At 41.9% G+C, this 18292-nt stretch overlaps 1 protein-coding gene across 1 annotated transcript; it reads left to right on the forward strand.

The window, feature by feature from the left end:
• The first annotated feature begins 7314 nt into the window (after positions 1-7314).
• Positions 7315-17953, forward strand: LOC143711406 (inter-alpha-trypsin inhibitor heavy chain H3-like). The gene is made up of 21 exons (XM_077202851.1): positions 7315-7451; positions 8175-8338; positions 8490-8594; positions 8677-8839; positions 8918-9028; positions 9130-9258; positions 9378-9494; positions 9770-9938; positions 10015-10125; positions 10422-10603; positions 10698-10877; positions 11109-11236; positions 11305-11477; positions 13562-13720; positions 15213-15242; positions 15294-15383; positions 15472-15585; positions 15694-15868; positions 15966-16114; positions 16894-16978; positions 17060-17953. The coding sequence occupies exons 1-21, from the start codon at positions 7374-7376 to the stop codon at positions 17172-17174; spliced, it is 2727 nt and encodes a 908-aa protein (XP_077058966.1). The 5' UTR covers positions 7315-7373; the 3' UTR covers positions 17175-17953.
• Positions 17954-18292: the final 339 nt, after the last annotated feature.

Below are 18292 nucleotides of genomic sequence, written 5' to 3' on the forward strand. Positions count from 1 at the left end.
ACTCCCACCCGCTGTAGTGCAGCGCCGTAAAGCGCTGTACTTGGCGGGTCCCCGAGCCTTCTCCAGCCCGTGAAAGCTCGCCGGTTCGCCCGCCAGCTTCACCGGCTTCAATCGAGTCGTGCCGCCGCCTCCGCCATTATGACGACGAGATAGCTGCCTCTGTAGAGAAGGCCAGCTGCTCTATCCTGCTGTCGGACAGTGAGGATTGGGTGAACTCTGTGGACCTCCCCACTTCTGCCCGCAAGTCTTCAATAAACGGGCCAGCATCAAAACCGCGGCTAGCTTTCTTTACGTTATAAGAAAGCTACCCCGCCCCTCGTGGGCGTGCGTCACCGGCGAAATGAGGAAAGAGTGTGTTTTAGTCCCGCCGAGGCCGGACCAATCTCCATTTCTCAAACATTTCTCAGCTCCTCTTAGTTTGAGCGGCTGAAAATGTCAATATTGCAGCAATGAGCCTGTTGTATAACACGCACACCTGCAAACAAACGGCGACACACACAAAACTGTGATGACGCTCTCTTATCTGCTCGACACCCCCCGTGGGCGTGCGTCACCGGCGAAATGAGGAAAGAGTGCGTTTTAGTTCCGCCGAGGCCGGACCAATCTCCATTTCTCAAACATTTCTCAGTTCCTCTTAGTTTGAGCGGCTGAAAATGTCAATATTGCACCAATGAGCCTGTTGTATAACACGCACGCCTGCAAACAAATGCCAACACACACAAAACTGTGATGACGCTCTCTTATCTGCTCGAGCTAATTTAAGCTTTTTTTGTTTCCCTCTTTGGCTTAGTGGCGAAACCCAAAGCCTTCGCTCGGGAGACCCGTGTTCGATCCCAGTTCTGGCAGCAGATAAAATTTAGTCTCGCCACGGCCAGACTTACACCGAAACTTTTCGCTCGTTCAGTTCCAAGAAAATGCGACTGTTCCAGTGTATTTTGCAGTAAACAAGCCGGTACCATGGCCCGCTTGCCTGCACACAAATGCCGTTTCCACGGCGACCCAGAAAAATCATATAACCCGTGCATTTTCTGGTATTCCGGCCACAGCCGATGGTGTTATGAGTGTAATAAAAATGCCCACAGCCCAGTGTTCATTTCTACACACAAACACAGCCCGCCACAGTGCAGGGCTCGCACAAATGAGATCGATTCATGTCAATTGTGCATTAAATGTAGTGAATGTGCCCACAACTCAGTGCCCACAAACACTACACACTGCATGTGCCACGTTTTCTGTAAAACGAAACCAACACACATACAGTCAGCTAAGGCCCACGGTGTTCAAGTCTCGCCGCGGCCAGACTCCACCGAAACTTCTCGCACATTCAGTTCCAAACAATGTGACTGTTCCAGTGTATTTCGCAGTAAACAAGCCAGTACCACTGCCCACTTGCCTGCACACAAACGCCATTTTTACGGTGACCCAGATAAATCCCAAAAATAGTGTATTTTCTGGTATTCCAGCCACAGCCGATGGTGTTATGAGTTTTGTAAAAATGCCCACGTCTCAGTGCCCATTCCCACACACAGACACAGCCCGCCACAGTTCAGGGCTAGCACAAATAAAATCAACTCATGTCGATTGTGCAAAAAAAAAAAAAAAAAGGTAGTGAATGTGCCCACGACACAGTGCCCACAAATTCAGTCAGCACAAGCCGACGGTGTTCCCAGTGCAGTGAGTGTGCCCGCTGTCCCGCGCCCAAATTCCCTCACAGACACGCTCAACCCCACGGGGTTTGTCCCGCTCGCTCTCTCTCCACAATCTGTCATAGAGAAGCTGAGCGCGGTCGGGCTGCCCGCTGTGATCAGCGCGCCCCCCGCCTCGCACACTGCAAACACAGTGTTTATTTCTCAGCACACCGGAGCTCTCCGGCCGCCGTTATGCCGCGGCCAGAGTCCAGATTTCATTCTACCTCTAGCTATTTACGCAGATGCGTGGGCGAAGCTTCCCGGGGTATCAGAATGGGTGCTGAACACTATAAAAAGAGGCTATTCGCTGCAGTTCGCTCGAAGTCCCCGCCGTTGCACGGCGCGAGTCGAAACGACGGTTAAAAACGAAGTATCTCATCTACTTCGAGCCGAGATAGCGAAACTACTGAGCAAAGGGGCCATAGAACCTTTATCTCAGGCTCAGAGCGAAGTGGGGCTATACAGCAGATATTTTCTGGTACCGAAAAAAGACGGGGGTCTCAAACCCATTCTAGATCTGTGACAGCTGAACAAAGCGCTCGCGAAAGCGCCAGTTCAGAATGATTACAACCAGGAAAATCCTCGTGCAAGTTCGCCAGGAGGACTGGTTTATGTCAATAGATCTGAAAGACGCCTATTTCCAAATACAAATAGCGTCACGTCACAGGCAATTCTTGAGATTCGCCTTCGAGGGCCAGACATACCAATACAAAGTCCCGCCGTTCGGCCTGTCCCTGGCACCCCGTACATTTTTGAAGTGCATGGACGCGGCTCTCGCACCCCTGAGACTCCGGGGCATGCGAGTTTTGAACTACTTGGACGATTGGCTGATTCTAGCTCGATCACACTCAGAGCTCATAGAACACTGGACCCCATTACTCGAGCATCTCGAGAATCTGGGTCTCACAGTCAATTGGGTGAAGAGTTCGCTGTCTCCCAGTCAGAAAATTTCTTTTCTTGGGAACAGTGCTGGACTCGCTATTCATGACAGCGCGTCTGTCGCCGGAGCGCGGACTGGACATTCAGTGCGCCGCGAAATCCTTTCGCCGCGGCACCAGCTCAAAAGGTTTCAGAAAAAGCTGGGCCTCATGGCCTCAGCAGCTTCAGTACTCCAGCTGGGTCTGCTTCGCATGCGCCTACTGCAGCTGTGGCTGAGAGCGCAAGTTCCACCCCGGGCATGGACCGCTGGTCGGTTTAACCTCAGGGTCGATCTAAAATGCGTCTCAGCTTTGGAACCTTGGAAAGTAACCGACTAGTATCAGTCAGGTGTGATTCTGGGGACTCCCTCGAGTGTGAAGGTGGTGTCCACGGACGCCTCCACCTCGGGATGGGGAGCGCTGCTCGAAGGCAGACCGTTCTTTGGCCAGTGGTCAGAACGGGAAAAGCTCTTACACATAAACTGTCTGGAAATGATGGCAGTCGACAACATGCTACGGCGCTTCTGTCCCCAGATAAAGGGTCACCGCGTCTTGGTCCGGTCGGACAACATGTCAGTGGTGGCATACATAAATCACCAGGGCGGCATCATGTCCCGAAACCTTTACAGGCTGACGGAACGCCTCGTGGTCTGGGCTCAGCACAACCTGCTTTTACTGAGAGCGGCGCATGTGCCTGGTCCCCTGAATCTGGGACCAGACAGACGGTCCAGAAACAATGTCCCAGCAGGGGAATGGTCGCTGCTCCCGCAGACCAGTGCTGCTTGTGGCTCCGCTCTGGACAAACCAGACTTGGTTCCCAGTCCTGATGCAGCTGACCAGCACTGCCCCGTGGCCAATACCGTTGAGGAAAGACCTCCTCTCTCAGGCCAAAGGCTCGATTTGGCATCCTTGGCCGGAACTATGGTCCCTACATGCATGGGCCATCAACGGGTACCCGCTAACCTTCTGGAGGGAGTGTTAAACACGACCAAGCAGGCGAGGGCCCCAACTACTAGACGGCTCTATTCCTCGAAATGGTCTGTGTTCTCTGCCTGGTGTCAAGCTCAGGGCTTTTCACCCTTAGACTGCGGGGTCACGGAAGTACTCTCCTTCCTTCAAGAGCTGCTGGATAAGGGCAGAACCCCATCCACGCTCAAAGTCTACGTGGCGGCCATAGCAACGTTTACAAAGCCTATGTCTGGCCAGTCACTGGGGAAAAAGGACCTAGTCGTGCGATTCCTCAGGGGAACCCTGAACCCTCCCAGACCCCCTTCAGTCCCGGTGTGGGACCTTTCTACGGTTTTGGAAGCCATGAAAGGTGCCCCATTCCAGCCAATCCATTTGTCAGACATGAAGCATCTGTCTTTCAAAATAGTGTTTCTTATGGCTCTCGCCTCAGTGAAGCGCATAGGGGACTGACAAGCCCTTTCAGTAAGCGCATCATGTATGGAGTTTGGGCCTAATGACTCAAAAGTCATACTCAAATCAAGGCACGGGGTACATGCCCAAATCCCTCAACACACCGTTCAGGGCCCAGGTTATTTCCTTGTGCGCCCTCCCAATTCATGATGATGAGGAGGATGCGGTCTCCTTTGCCCTGACAGGGCACTGAGAGCTTATGTGTTCCGCTCGTCTGTCTTCAGACAGACCGAGCAGCTCTTCGTTTTGTTTGGCGGACGCTCCAAGGGACTGGCCACATCTGTTTTCTCAGATAGTGGCGCTCTCTTAAAGTCCTTCCAGATTTTTCAGTCTTACAGCTTCAATATCTCATGGAAAAGAGGTTTTCCCAATAGCGTTCCCTCCCTAGAGAGAACCGAGGTTACGTTAGTAACCGAGTACGTTTTCGGTTTCAGAACAGCTGAAATGAGCTATAGTTCAATCAACTCCGAGTAGGTTGACTCTGAGTTAAGCACGCGCACCACGGTCCACGACTATGAAAAGCCATGATCAATGGAGCTAAATTACGATTCACCATGGCAACAGCACGACAAAAATACGTCCACAGTATAATTCTTATTCACTGTTATATTATCAGGTGAAAACTGACAGAAAGGTAAGTTATTAAACTAATACTCATTTTCATGGTATCCCACAGACAAAAAACAAAACAAAAACAAAAAACTGTTTCAGCAACTAAAAATGAACAATACATTTATAATTCAATCAGTTAAATCTTTAAGCATAAAAGGTTCATGGCTGTAGGCTACATGACTTTACAAACATTTGACATATTAAATAAATATAATTCAGAGTCCATTTCAATTTGCAGCAGCTGTTTCCACATTGTATAATGCTCTTTTCACATAATTAAATGTTCTCTAATCCAACCTGTTACATTACATTTAAATTAGGCTGATGAAATTAACATTTGACTTCTACTGGGCCAACAGAGGCTGGACCTGCACCGTCACTGATAGATGAAGAGGAGACACACAATACTGGAAGAATATTAAAATCCAACAGGAAAGAATAACTGTTGCTTTTGTATTTGTAGGAAATAAAGATGACCAAACAAATTGTGAATAATTTGTGTGTATTCAACAGCTGTGGTGGTTACAGCATATATCTCAGACTATCCTTCCATTCCATACAGGAATCTGTTTCATTTTCGGAAGGTGCGATGATGGGAATATGCATGTCATCAATGCATCCGACCACATTGGAAATCCTAAAGGAAAATCTAATTATTAGGTTACTTTCAGAGGTCACAGCAAGATGTTATCAAATGAATGTCATTTATCAGATTATCCTCATTTAAACCGGTTTCTTCACCACTGTCCTGCAATCCTGTGAAACTTCTCTTTGATGGATCTCATGAGTTTGTGTCCAATAACACAAAAACTCTCAGAAAGAGCATGAGAGATTGATGCACAGTATCCTTCCAGCTCTGATACAGCAGCTTTACTAATGTGCTCTCTCCAATGATATATAGAAAATGTGCAATGAATGAATGTACTGCACTGCAAAAAATAGCTTTTCTTTCTTAGCATTTTTGTCTTGTTGTTTCCAGTCAAAATATCTAAAGATTATTAAATCAAAATGCATTTACTAAAAGAAAAACTTTGGGTGTATTTAAGAAAACCTGCTCCCGACCAGGTTAGGTTCACACTCACAGAGTAAGTCACCATGGTAACTGACTCTGAGTATAAGTTACCCCTCTTTCAGAAACGGGCTTGACTTACTCTGCTTTCTCGGGTTTGACAGACCTCCCATTCTGAAACAGAAAACCCAGAGTTTGCCTAATTTCAGGGTTAACTTACTCAGAGTTTTCACTTAACCTCCTTTCTGAAACCGGCCCCTGTTCAAGAACGGCTGTTAAACGACGATTCAGAAAGGTTTGTTTTTTGTTGTCTCATTACCTTTTAGATATGCTGTTATTTAATTGTACTAATTATTATAGTATTACAAAAAAATAAGCTTCAGAAACAAGAATTTCATATAATCGTTCTAACAAATTATACTACTGGCCTCAAAGGGATTTTTTTGAGTAAAGACTACAGATCTATAGTGATCGTTACTGACTGTATGGCACGGTTACTTTTGTATTTTTAGAACGATGGTAGCCAAATATCTGTCGACAGAACTATTAACCCAAAACGAACACTAAACATCGGCTGCCAAATCAAACACAGAACCATGTTTAGCATGCATGTAGATAAACAAGCGATCAACAATACATAAAAGTTCTAATCAAAGAATAATTTACTCTAATTCCAAGTTTGCTGTTGAGATTTAAAAAAAGTTTGTAACGTTAGGTGAGCATTTAACAAACTGGTTTGCAGAGCCAAACAGCGTTGTCATTTGTTTACTTCCTTGCTACAACGTATAATTAACAATACAAACTATTACAGGAAAACACATAGACGAAAAATAAATCATACTTACAGATTGTGGCCCGTAAACAACAGCTTCTGTTCCTAAAGTTGGAACTGGTCCATCTTTCAGCCCAAGCCGTTGTGCGAATCCTGCATTGAACTCGCCAAGATTGTGAAAGCTTTCCACTGTAAAATGTGCAGCACAGAGAGCAAGATTTGGGTAATAATTAACCATTGATCCCTAACTCCTGCGACCCTAGGAAGGCTGATCAAAGTGGACCTTCAATCCGGGCACTGATGAAAATAACAGCGTTTCGACGACATTGCGGTGGCAACAACACTCCTATACCACAATAACTCTTCTCCCACGCAAAAAAGAAAATGGCCTCGCCGACCTTATTTTGTATTCTCGGAGGAGGGGTTGATTGGGGTTGCTGACGTCAGCAACCCCGGAGTATTATCGTGTAGTCGAAAGCCGGCTGACTGTTTGCTGTAGTCCTTAGATATTGATTTGAAATTCTAAATTGAAATTGCTTTGAACTTTGAGCGCTGTAACTTTGCAGATTTTGTTTATGCTCAAACAGCAACATTACACACTAGCTAAAGTTAGAAAAGTGAAATCGTGTTTTACCACCCCTTTAAGTGACAGTCAAACCTCTCTCTAAATTCCTATGGTCATAAACAGTCTTATCAGTCTTCATGTGTCCTGTAAACAAACGCTGTAACCAGTGTTAGTTGCAGGTAACTCTAGTCCATGGTTTGCTTGTTGGGTGAGAGATATTATGGATTATTTGTTAAATATAACAAATAATTGTGTCTGATCAGTCTCAGTCGCTACACTGATTACAAATAGAGGGGGAGGTTTCTTCATCCGGTCAATAATAGCCAATAGCATGATGTGGACAGGAGTTTAAAGGTAGTGTGTGTTTCGAGGTCTGTTTTCTAGACAGGTCATGATGGATCGAGCAGCTCTCAGACTGATTCTCTTGGGCGTCTTTCTCATCTCAGCCAGTTCACAACCTGTTAAGAAGGTGAGGGTTAACGCTCAGTTTAAGATAAAAAAATATGTCAAAGATTAATTATTTGTATTTGAGATGAAGGTCCAGACAAATTAGATTTACTTCATACATGTTGAATATACAATGTTCAAAAATTTGAGGTCAATCAATACTTTTATCATTAAATTGATAAAAAAAAGTGACATTCTAGACATTTGTAATGTTGCAAAAGATTTATATTTTAAATAAAAGCTGTTGTTTAAAACTTCATCATCAAAAAATCCTTTAAGAAATGTATTTCCACAAAATAAATTTAGCTGTTTTTACCACTAATAACAAATGTTTCTTAAGCAGAAAATCAGCATATTAGAATGATTTCTGAAGGATCATCTGACACTGAACACTATAGTAATGATGCTGAAAGTTTAGCTAATTTTAAAATGTAATATGATATTAAACTTATTTCAAATTGAAAATATCTTTCACAAAATTACTGATATTAGTGTGTTGTGTTTTAGATCAAATAAATGCATGGTGAGCATAAAAGCCTCCAAAAATAAAATCCTTACTGACTTTTGAACAGCAGTGTATTATTTAAATTGAGTAAAGAGAACTATTTATTACTCAATAGTTTACACTGAGATGTAGTCCAAAGGCCCTTTCTCCATGCCATTTTCAAACTGTAAATATTTGAACAATCAAAAGAGGAGTAAATGTGCATAATCCAGTCTGATTGTACTGCTTATGTCTCTACAGAAACAAAAGGTGGATATATACAGCTTCTACATTAACTCCACAGTCACCAGTCGCTACGCCACAACTGTCATCACTAGTCGTGTGGCGAACACTGTGAATGAATCTCAAGAGATCCAGTTTGAGGTCAAGATACCCAAGAATGCATTCATCAGCAAATTCAGAATGTAGGGAAACATGAGTTGTGATATATAAGTAGAGATAAAGTGGTAAAGAAGCAGCATGTTGGTCTCAGGTCATGTCTGCTAATGCAGCTAGATTTATCAATTCTTTTATGTCTGAGATACACATATTTAGAGGATGTCATTTTCTCCATAGGACCATAGAGGGGAAGATATATGATGGTGTTGTGAAGGAAAAACAGGAAGCTCAGCAACAGTACAGTCGAGCAGTATCTCGAGGAGAAAGTGCTGGACTGATCAAGTACTGGACATTGCAAATAAATAGGTCCATGAAATGTGTTTTTATAGCATGTTTAGTAATATGGGATTCATTTCTATTTCAGATCTGTTGGAAGGACTTTAGAAGACTTTAAAACTTCAGTGACGGTGGCTGCGCTCAGTAAAGTGACTTTTGAGTTGACTTACGAAGAACTGCTAAAGCGTCGCCTTGGCAAATATGAGCTACTCATCAATGCCCAACCAATGCAGCCGGTGGCAGACTTCAAGGTAGGAGAAGAAACAAAGAGGGAAATAGATCATCAATTAAGGTGGATAGAAAGATCATATTTATTTTACTCACATTAGATGGATGTTCACATACAAGAAAAACCAGGAATTTCCTTCTTGGAGGTGAAAGGAGATTTGAGCACCGGTGATCTGGCCGATGCCATCAAAACCACCAGAGCAGACAAAGATGTAAGAGCTTAAAATGAGGGGTAAAACACTTAGCTTAAATGTTCTCATTATGCTACTACACTTCAAACAAAGTTACCAGATAACCAAACTGATCATTTCAGGCATGGGTGACCTTCTACCCCACTCGAGATCAACAGACCAAGTGTAAAAGCTGTGGAGAAAATGGACTGAATGGTGACATGCTAATAACATACGATGTCGAGAGGCCAAATCATGTAGGAGAAGTCATGGTACATTTTTCAATAACGTACTTTACGACAGTAAAATAAATTTGCCAAAAGATTTTGAGAGACTGACTATTTAAAACAACATAAAATGATATTCAGAATGTACTTTGGTTTTCTCTAAGGTATCAAATGGCTATTTTGTCCACTACTTTGCACCCTCTGATGTTCCACGTATTCCCAAAAATGTGGTTTTTATCATTGACCGGAGCGGTTCTATGAACGGAAGAAAAATGGAACAGGTAAATGTTAACGTCAAGTTCAGGCAAATCAATTAAAAGGATATAACATGCAATACATTATTTATGGCAAAACCCTTCAAGGAGATTTTTTATGATCTTGCAGCATTGTGCATTTATATGTTAAAATAACAGGGATTTATGCATTGAAATCACTGTGGATTTGCTTACTTTAAATTAGTACAAAAAAAAAACTGCACATATCTGGTAAATGAGAGTGCAGTCGTAATGGAGAAACAATAACTTTCAGGTGTTCTGACAGAAGTGTTTTTCTTTAGACTCGTTTGGCACTGCTAAAGATTTTAAGTGATCTTGATGAGGATGACCACTTTGGATTGATCACTTTCGACAGTGAAGTTGACACATGGAAGAATGAACTCCTGAAAGCTACCAAGGAAAACCTGGAGACTGCAAAATCTTTTGTGAAGGAGATCAGAGATAGAGGAGGTGATTTCCTAACTCTAAATGGGGAGTAAGAAAGTTGTACCTCAATGTGACACAACTACGTTTGTTCTTCCTTTAGCCACAGACATTAACGCTGCAGTTCTAGCAGGAGTGGACATGATCAATCGACATCCACGAGAAGGAACCGCCTCCATCCTGATCCTGCTGACTGATGGAGATCCCACTTCAGGCACAGATTCACTGACAAACACAAGCTAATGTGTTTTATCCTAGCACTAGTTCACTCAGTGTAATTAGAAGACCTGTTTATAAAAGGTTTAAGACCTAATTAAAATGCCGTTTGTAGACCAGTAGATTATTATTATAACCAATTTGATTCTTGTCTTTGTCAGTAAGTTAAAAAAGAATAAGAAATATGAAACAGTCCAATGCATCGATTGCTTTCTGATCACTCAAAGAATTTCTTAATTTTCAAGCTTGTATTGTTGGTAGTCTTATTTTTTGACTTATTTTCCTCTCTAACAGGTGAAACTAACAAAGAGATGATAATGGCCAATGTGAAAGAGGCAATTGGTCTAAAGTTTCCCCTATATTGTCTTGGTTTTGGATATGATGTTAACTTTGACTTCCTGACAAAAATGTCATTGGAAAATGGTGGAGTTGCTCGCAGGATTTATGAAGATTCGGACGCTGATCTACAGCTGCAGGTGAACGACAGAGAATCAGCTGTCAATTCATCCTCAGTGCTTATCTGTTCTGTGTTTGAATGCATTTAAATCCTTTTTTCGGTTTGTATTGTAGGGCTTCTATGACGAAGTTGCCGTCCCTCTCCTCACTGATATTCAACTTAAATACACAGGAGGGACAAACCTTACCAAGACCAGCTTTAGCCTGTACTTCAATGGCTCTGAGATTGTGGTATCGGGACAAATCACAGACAACAGTGTGGAGAGTTTCACCACTGAAGTGATTGCAGTATCAGTAAGATCATCATGGTGCTTTACAGTTCATCAAATTGGTAGGGATTGAGTGGGCTGTTTTTTCTCGGCAGTTTCAACCGAGGTCATCATATTGGATATTTGGATAATTGATGATCAAATGTTTAAGAGTTTGGAATAATGGTCACTTTGTTTTCAGAGAAAGTTATTGATGAAAGTGGTAATGACAGCGTTCCTGATGAAAATGTTCACTAGTATTTTTATTTCTGAGCAGAAAGGCAGTAATGTGACGTATCAGGAAACTGTAATGGCAAAAGACCCCAGTGATGTCCCAGCTGAGAATGAAGATTTCATGCCGAGACTGTGGGCCTACCTTACGGTGAAGCAAATTCTGGAAAGGCAGTAAGTTTATTGAGTGATACGACATTCTGGATTTTATGTTGGACATTGAGGACATATTTCTGTCTCAGAGTGCTTCTTAAAGGACAAGAGAAAGAGGATGAAAAGAAAGAAGCTCTCAAATTGTCCCTGAAATACCAGTTTGTCACCTCCCTCACCTCTATGGTCGTCACAAAGCCACAGGATGATGAAGTAGAAGTTGCCGACAAACCCAAAGAGGGAGGAGAGGAACCCAGACCTCCAGGTGAGAACTGAGACGTTTTAGTATCTTACAAACCTTTTAAATAAAAGTGTTTAGGGTCTCCCAGTGTGGCTCTGAAATGTCTTCAAATCAGCTGGACCATCTGGGGGTGGCGTCTTCATTCTCCTGGTAGCGTGGGCTATCGTGAGAGCTCGTCGGCTGCACGATTGATTTTGCCTGGGATGTGAATAGGTTAAAGCGATCTCAGGTGCGGCGATGCGAAGATGGCAGGCGCGTTGCGATATGCGACGGGAGGTTGACCAACCTGATGGTTGATGTACACAAAGGCCGCGGTGTTGTTTGTCCGGACCAGCACATGCTTACCCTCTAGCCGCGATTTGATGCAGCGCAGGGCAAGATACACTGTTAACAACTCGAGGCAATTGATGTGCCACTGCAGTTGAGGCCCTGCCAGGACTCTTGCTCTAGGGGAACTCCTGCCCATAGAAAAGCAAGGTCTGACTACGTACTAAAGGTTTGGCGACAGGCCAGTGTGATTGCCACCCTATGTGTGCCGCGCTGCCATACCCATCTCGAGACTCTGCCATTTAGCCAGTGCTGAAGTGGTCTTATATGAAGCAACCCCGAGCGGCGTGATTGCGGCTGCGGATGCCATATTACCCATGAGCGACTGAAACTATTTCAGTGGAACCACCATCCTGCCTTTGAATGAATTCAGGCAGTTCAGCACAGACTGAACACACTTGTCCGAGATTCTCTGCATGGGGGAGACTTTGCGTTTTTCCCAGTTGATCAAAGGCCTGAGCACCAAGTCCCTGTGTTCGCACAACTGCTCTTGTGAGTGGGCCAGGATGAGCCAGTCATCGAGGTAGTTGAGAATGCGAACACAGTGCTCCCTCAGAGGAGCAAGGGCCGCCTCTTTGATATTCGTGAAGACGCAAGGCGACAGGGACAGCCCAAAGGGAAGGATTTTGTACTCACATACCTGCTCCTTGAACGCAAAGAGTAGAAACTGTGTTTTGGAAGAATCGAGACATGAAAGTACGCGTCCTTCAGGTCGATCGCTGCAAACCAATCTTGGGGACACATGCATTAAGAGATGCGACTATGCGTTAGCCTCTTGAATGGGAGTATGTGAAGACATGCAGGTCCAAGATTGTCTTTATATCGGCTGGAGGGACCGGCTCTATCGTATCCTTTGCCAGTAGGACTGCAATATCCACATGAAGGACAGGACCATCCTTGTCCACCACTGAGGGTCACCAGACGCTCCTGCCTGCCGGGCGAACTGAATCGCATAGAGTAGACCAATGAGCCAGCGACATGAGCTGGGAAGTGCTATCCAGTCTTCCAAACACCGTACAAGCGGGGTCAGAGGGACTACCAACGTATCGCAGTGGTGCAGCGTAGTGGAGCACAGGGTCCCGACAGGGGTGCGTGAGAAGGCATTGCATCCTCAAACTGCACACCACTGCCTGCTGGCGATAGGAGATAGGGATGAGAGTGGCGAGGTAAAGCATCACAGACTCCATCCGCACCTTCCTGGGACCCAGAGATAGAGAAAGCTGCTCTTTTACTAAGAATTTGGGTATCACAGCCAGCGGCGGAACAGAAATTTGGCTCAAAAGATTCTCCGCCCTGCTCTCCTCCGGGCGAAGAGCAGCTCCGTCCATCTCCGGGTTGCCCGTCTCAGGGGTGGTGTTTCACCGATCGCCTGAAGGATTTAGCGGCGACTGAAATGTGCGCCGTCATCTTTCTGTCATGAAACTTTTGTATTGTGATGCACATCTGAGTAAAATGGCTTATCAAAAAATAAATAAGATTTTGAGATGAAACACCTTTTTACCATCTATACAAACTTTATTTGAACAAAGTCTTGAAGTCATGCATACGTCACCAGAAAGAAGTCTGTCGCTATCACAAGAAGATCCAGTTATGATATTTTGATTAAAAACTATGAGGTAAAAACAAAAACAAAAAACGTATACATAAAAATATCATTCACAATAAACAAATGTTTTACAACATGCATTTAGAAAAGAGATGGGGTGAATTTTCATTTTATGCAAAATTCAATATACAGCATCTGCCTTTAAATGTATATTTTCCCCACTTTTATATCTCAGTACCAGGATATAGTCAGTACCATTTCAGTCAGCCTGGTCTGCTCGGTCCGCCTGGTGTGCTCGGTCCGCCCAGTCACCGTCGTCTGACATTTAAGCATGGTCGGCTCGGTCTGCCCATGATGGTCGGTAGACCTCGTCCACATCCTGCTCCTCATCATGGTATGCCTTTTTTTCCTAAAAGTTGACAAAGACTCCTATACTTTCTCGAGAATGTGTTTATCAATGGTTACTTTTGTCTTTGCTTTTACAAAAAATTTCTACAAATTTGTTTTATTAAAAGCAAAATACATATAAAAAAAAGTGCAGAGAGTGAAATTAAAATAAATAAAAAAAGCTATTAGGTGCGATTCAGAAATGTCTCTTAAAAAAGGATAGTTCGCCCTAAAATAAAAATGTAGTCATTATTTTCTCACCCTAATGTTGTTCTAATGTTGCCTTTCTTTTATTGACCACAAAAGGATTATTTAAAAAAAAAAGTCCTGCTTATACTCATCCATATAATGGGAATGAATAGCAACCAGCATCAAGCTTTTTTTAAAAGATGCAAAAGCATCATAAAATGATCTCACCCCATTTGTTGTATATTCCAAGTATTCTGGGGGCGATCGGGTTTGAGGAAAAATAAACGAAATGTAATAATTTAACAAAAATCCTGACCTTGGCCGTTGGTCTTCTGCTCTTGACTGCGCGTTTGTGCGTCCCGGTTGACACCAACTCGCCCAGAAAAACACCCAAGTTGTGAGAAATCTAGATTAATAAAAAACGCAACAATAACAATTAAATGTAACTTCTTCTTTGAGGTGAATATATCTGTTGTTCGTCACAACAAGAAGTTATTAAGTTCACATCAGTTAACTGTCAGCTCTGTCATAGAGAAGGTACATGGATACCTTTTTAAGATTTCTAGGCATAATATTTCATGTTGCACAAGAATCTTGATTTCCCACAACTTGTATGCTTTTCCTTGGCGAGTCGGAGTGAACTACGGGGCTTATGGTCTCACAAACACACAGTCGAGCACAGAAGACCAACGGTCAAAGACAGGAGTTCCCCCTTAAATACAATTTTGTTTTGTTTTCACCAAAGCCTATAGAATACCCCAGAACACTTGTAATATACAACATGTGTAGCATGGGATCATTCTGTCATACTTTTGTATCTTATTTAGAAAGATTTATTCTGGTTGCTATTCAGTGCCAATATATGGACAAGTGCAAGCAGGAACTTTTTATAAAAAAACAAAATGAAAGAACAGCATACTGCATCAGAACAACACCAGGGTGAGTAAATTTAAATTTAAGTGTAATTATTTACACTGGGGGTGTTTTTAAATGTAGCATATTTTTTGTGGAAGTAATTATTTTGAAATGTGTAATGTTTTTAGTTTTTTTTTAAATATTATTTATTATTATTTGCTAGATATTTGAGAAAAAATTACTCGGTACATTTTAATTACTTTAATAATACTTATTACATTCATAATTGATGTAATTATTTCTCTATTTAGTTACTTCAAAATGCTTTGGTACATTGAACTTTTTTCATTATTTATTCAGTGCTTTGGTCAGTTAATTACTGATAAACAGACTTGGAATGAAAAGCTGTATTATAAATAGTCTGACTTTTTAATGACTAAACCCCCTTTTTTTAGATGATAGTGATATGCTGATCTCCAGATATGGTACGCATAAATACGCTCTAACTTTGATTCTGCCTTGTGTCAAGTAAATCTAATTTGATCAATTATACCTTCTCTTTGGCTTAGGTCAAATACCCACAATTCCACGGGAGAGTGCAGACGCTGTTCTCCCTACTATGTCAAGTACATTCAGATCTCTAAAACGTACTTATTATGTGGGACAATTTTCTATAATGATTCTAATACAGCATTTGCTTATGTTTTCTCTTAGTTCCAAGAGTTGGTAGGAATCGGTTCCTGCTGCCTTCTGCTGGTCAGTCTAAGCCACTTTGTTTTGAGGTTCCTGTTCCTCAGAAACTCAGACTGTTACAGGATTCTGCTTCAGGTAACTATTACACATTTACTCTTCATGCACATCCTTTTGAAAGTCATCTTTTTTTTTAATTGAATGTTTTGTATGTACTCATACTGTGTGACTTTCTGTGTGTCTTAGAGTTGTCTATGAATGGACTATTCATGACTAGACGACAGGGATTCAGTAAAATTGCCTTTCATTACAAAACAAACCATCACCTGACAATAAACACAAGCTCTATCAGATACCAAGATGGCCAGAGTCATGTTGAGTTTTTGTGGGACCAGGAACCTACTCAACACAATACAGAGGGGTATGTACTACTCAAACTATATAAGTGTTTTACTACATTTGTGTTATAGCTCCTTTCTGTGAAGTAGAATTTATTCACCATTTTTCTGTTTCAACAGCGTGTCCCTGATATTACGGTGCAATGAAATGGACGTTACCATGGGAAACATAAGTGTTGTTATTCTTCTTCACAAGAAAAATGGTGAAGTGTTTCTGTGGCCTGCTGTTCGCCAACAGCCAAAAGATGTCAGTTTGATGGGCATTTTAGGTAAGAGTAACTTCACTGGTTAATCATTTAAACATGTATTCACACTTTACACAATTGACCCAGCTAACAGGGAACTTTCTCGGAATTTCAGCTAATGTTTTTGGCAAGGTTTTCTCAAAGTTATGAACATGTTCTTCCAGTAACATTAATGGAATGTTTTTTCAAAGTTATCTGGTATTTAATGTTCTCAAAACATTACCATGAAAATGTTATTTATATATTTAGTTCAGTCATGAAACTCTAGAGGTCATAGGCTGATTGGTCCTTTACATGCAATCTGCAAGCAATTACATCATTTCCACAGAGCACAAGCTGATTTCCCTCTACTGATCCTGCTGCCAATGAGATTGCTTGCTCAACATTTGAATAGTCTGGTTTGTTGTTTGCTGTAAGCTAGTCCTGTAGCGCACTATCAAAGATCCTCTGAAACCTCTAGCTCCCCCAGCTCCAGCTGCATAGATCTACTACTGGATTTATGTGTCTATTTATGCAGCCGGAGCATATCTTACACACTGACAGCAGTGTGTCTGTGTCCATAGATCTTGTCTGCCAAGACCAAATAACATTAACCATATTCAAGGACATGCTAAAACTATTCAGAGAGTTGTCATGATTGAAAACAAAAAAACGTTTTCAGAACATAACAGGAACTTTAGCAACACTATCTTTATACATATTTTTGTTTTGTTAGCTAGGTGTGCAATTAAATGGTACATTTTGATTTGTATCTTGCATTATTAAACGGGATAAAATCTAAATAACTGTGGAATATATTGAAGGAAAAGCTGAGGCTTCATATGAGGAGGTTCAAGGATCACAAACACCAACTCTAAAGATAATGGACCAGGATGTGAAGGCGAGCTTGTAAGTGATCAAAAGTGATCATACACACAGCTGATTTTTCCTTTATTATATATCTGTTTTAATCTATGAATGTAACTTTAGGGAGGATGTCACAGACTACACACATCCTTCAACTCCGGTTATCAGATGTTGGCTTGTCCCGTTCCAGGCTGTGATGCCGGGAGACATTTCTGATTTCACTGTCACTCAGCTGTAGAGTTCAATGTGGGCAACTTATAAACTGGGACAAAACATATTTGCAAAACACTTGCGTGCGTCTGTCTGTCTGTCTGTCTGTCTGTCTGTCTGTCTGTCTGTCTGATGAAATGGCACTTAAAATTGAATGTATAGCAACCCTTTGATTGGTGCCTTTTCAATCAAAGTAGTGATTGTGATTTTTTTCTGTTAAGAATGTATTATATGAGGTCATGTCTGATAGTAAAATAAAAAAACAGCAACAAACTTACACAGAATGTAAAGTATTTACAAGTTATATAGATAATATATTTTCTAAAAAACATTCCTCAATATTGACTTTTGAGGGGTTGAAGAGTCTCTGATGGACATTAGCTCAAGGGAAGTATAAATAATAAAACATATCTTGTTATAATTTATTATAAATATTTGGATCAGTTAATAGAATTAACTTAACAGAATGCCAGAATCAAATAACCTGTTCGTCCAGTGAACACCCAGTATTTATTAATTTATTTATTATAAGAAATTGTAATTACCGGGGTAAGGGAAATAACTTTCTTATTATGCAGTACTAGGAGCATTTAGCCAAAATCTGCATGATTAGGTACTCCAGTAAATGAGCACAAAAAAACTTTACATGTGACACTAACAAGACTTTAACTACTACTAAACACTTAAACTACTCTAACATACACACACACACACATGCATGCATACAGTTTACCGAGGGATAGAGAGTTGAAGCAGAATACAGGAAAGCATTGTTTGAAATTCAGCAAATTAAAAGTCTTGAACTAACCATCAGTGTCACAGTGTTTGTCTGCACCGCTCTGTCTTTGTCTGCTTCCCAGAATCCCTTGTGTCTTCCTGAACTCATTCCCTAATTTACCCCAAAGGGGGTAATCCATCAGCCGGAAGTTGAAGCCTCGCGGGAGCCGCCATTGTAGCAGAACTTCACCTGCTGTTAGCATTCCATTGACTCCCATTCATTTTGGCGTCACTTTGACAGCGAATAACTTTACGTCTGAGGCGTCCAAAGACTTCATTTGTCCATTATATATTTTTAAATAAACTCGACAATGTATAAAAGGCTCCATTACTTTTTATCTTACGTTATGGCCCCGTAGAAGCCGTTTT

Source organism: Siphateles boraxobius, unplaced genomic scaffold (genome assembly GCF_051911475.1).
Source record: "Siphateles boraxobius isolate OS27281-9 unplaced genomic scaffold, OSU_SipBor_1 5, whole genome shotgun sequence".
Lineage (NCBI taxonomy): Eukaryota > Metazoa > Chordata > Actinopteri > Cypriniformes > Leuciscidae > Siphateles > Siphateles boraxobius.

Bases quoted from the DNA above. Each gene is read 5' to 3' on its own strand.
- LOC143711406 (XM_077202851.1), top strand. From the start codon at position 7,374: ATGATGGATCGAGCAGCTCTCAGACTGATTCTCTTGGGCGTCTTTCTC. The intron at 8,339-8,489 runs GTAGGGAAACAT...TTTTCTCCATAG, and splicing joins TTCATCAGCAAATTCAGAAT to GACCATAGAGGGGAAGATAT. The intron at 16,979-17,059 runs GTAAGTGATCAA...ATGTAACTTTAG, and splicing joins CAGGATGTGAAGGCGAGCTT to GGAGGATGTCACAGACTACA.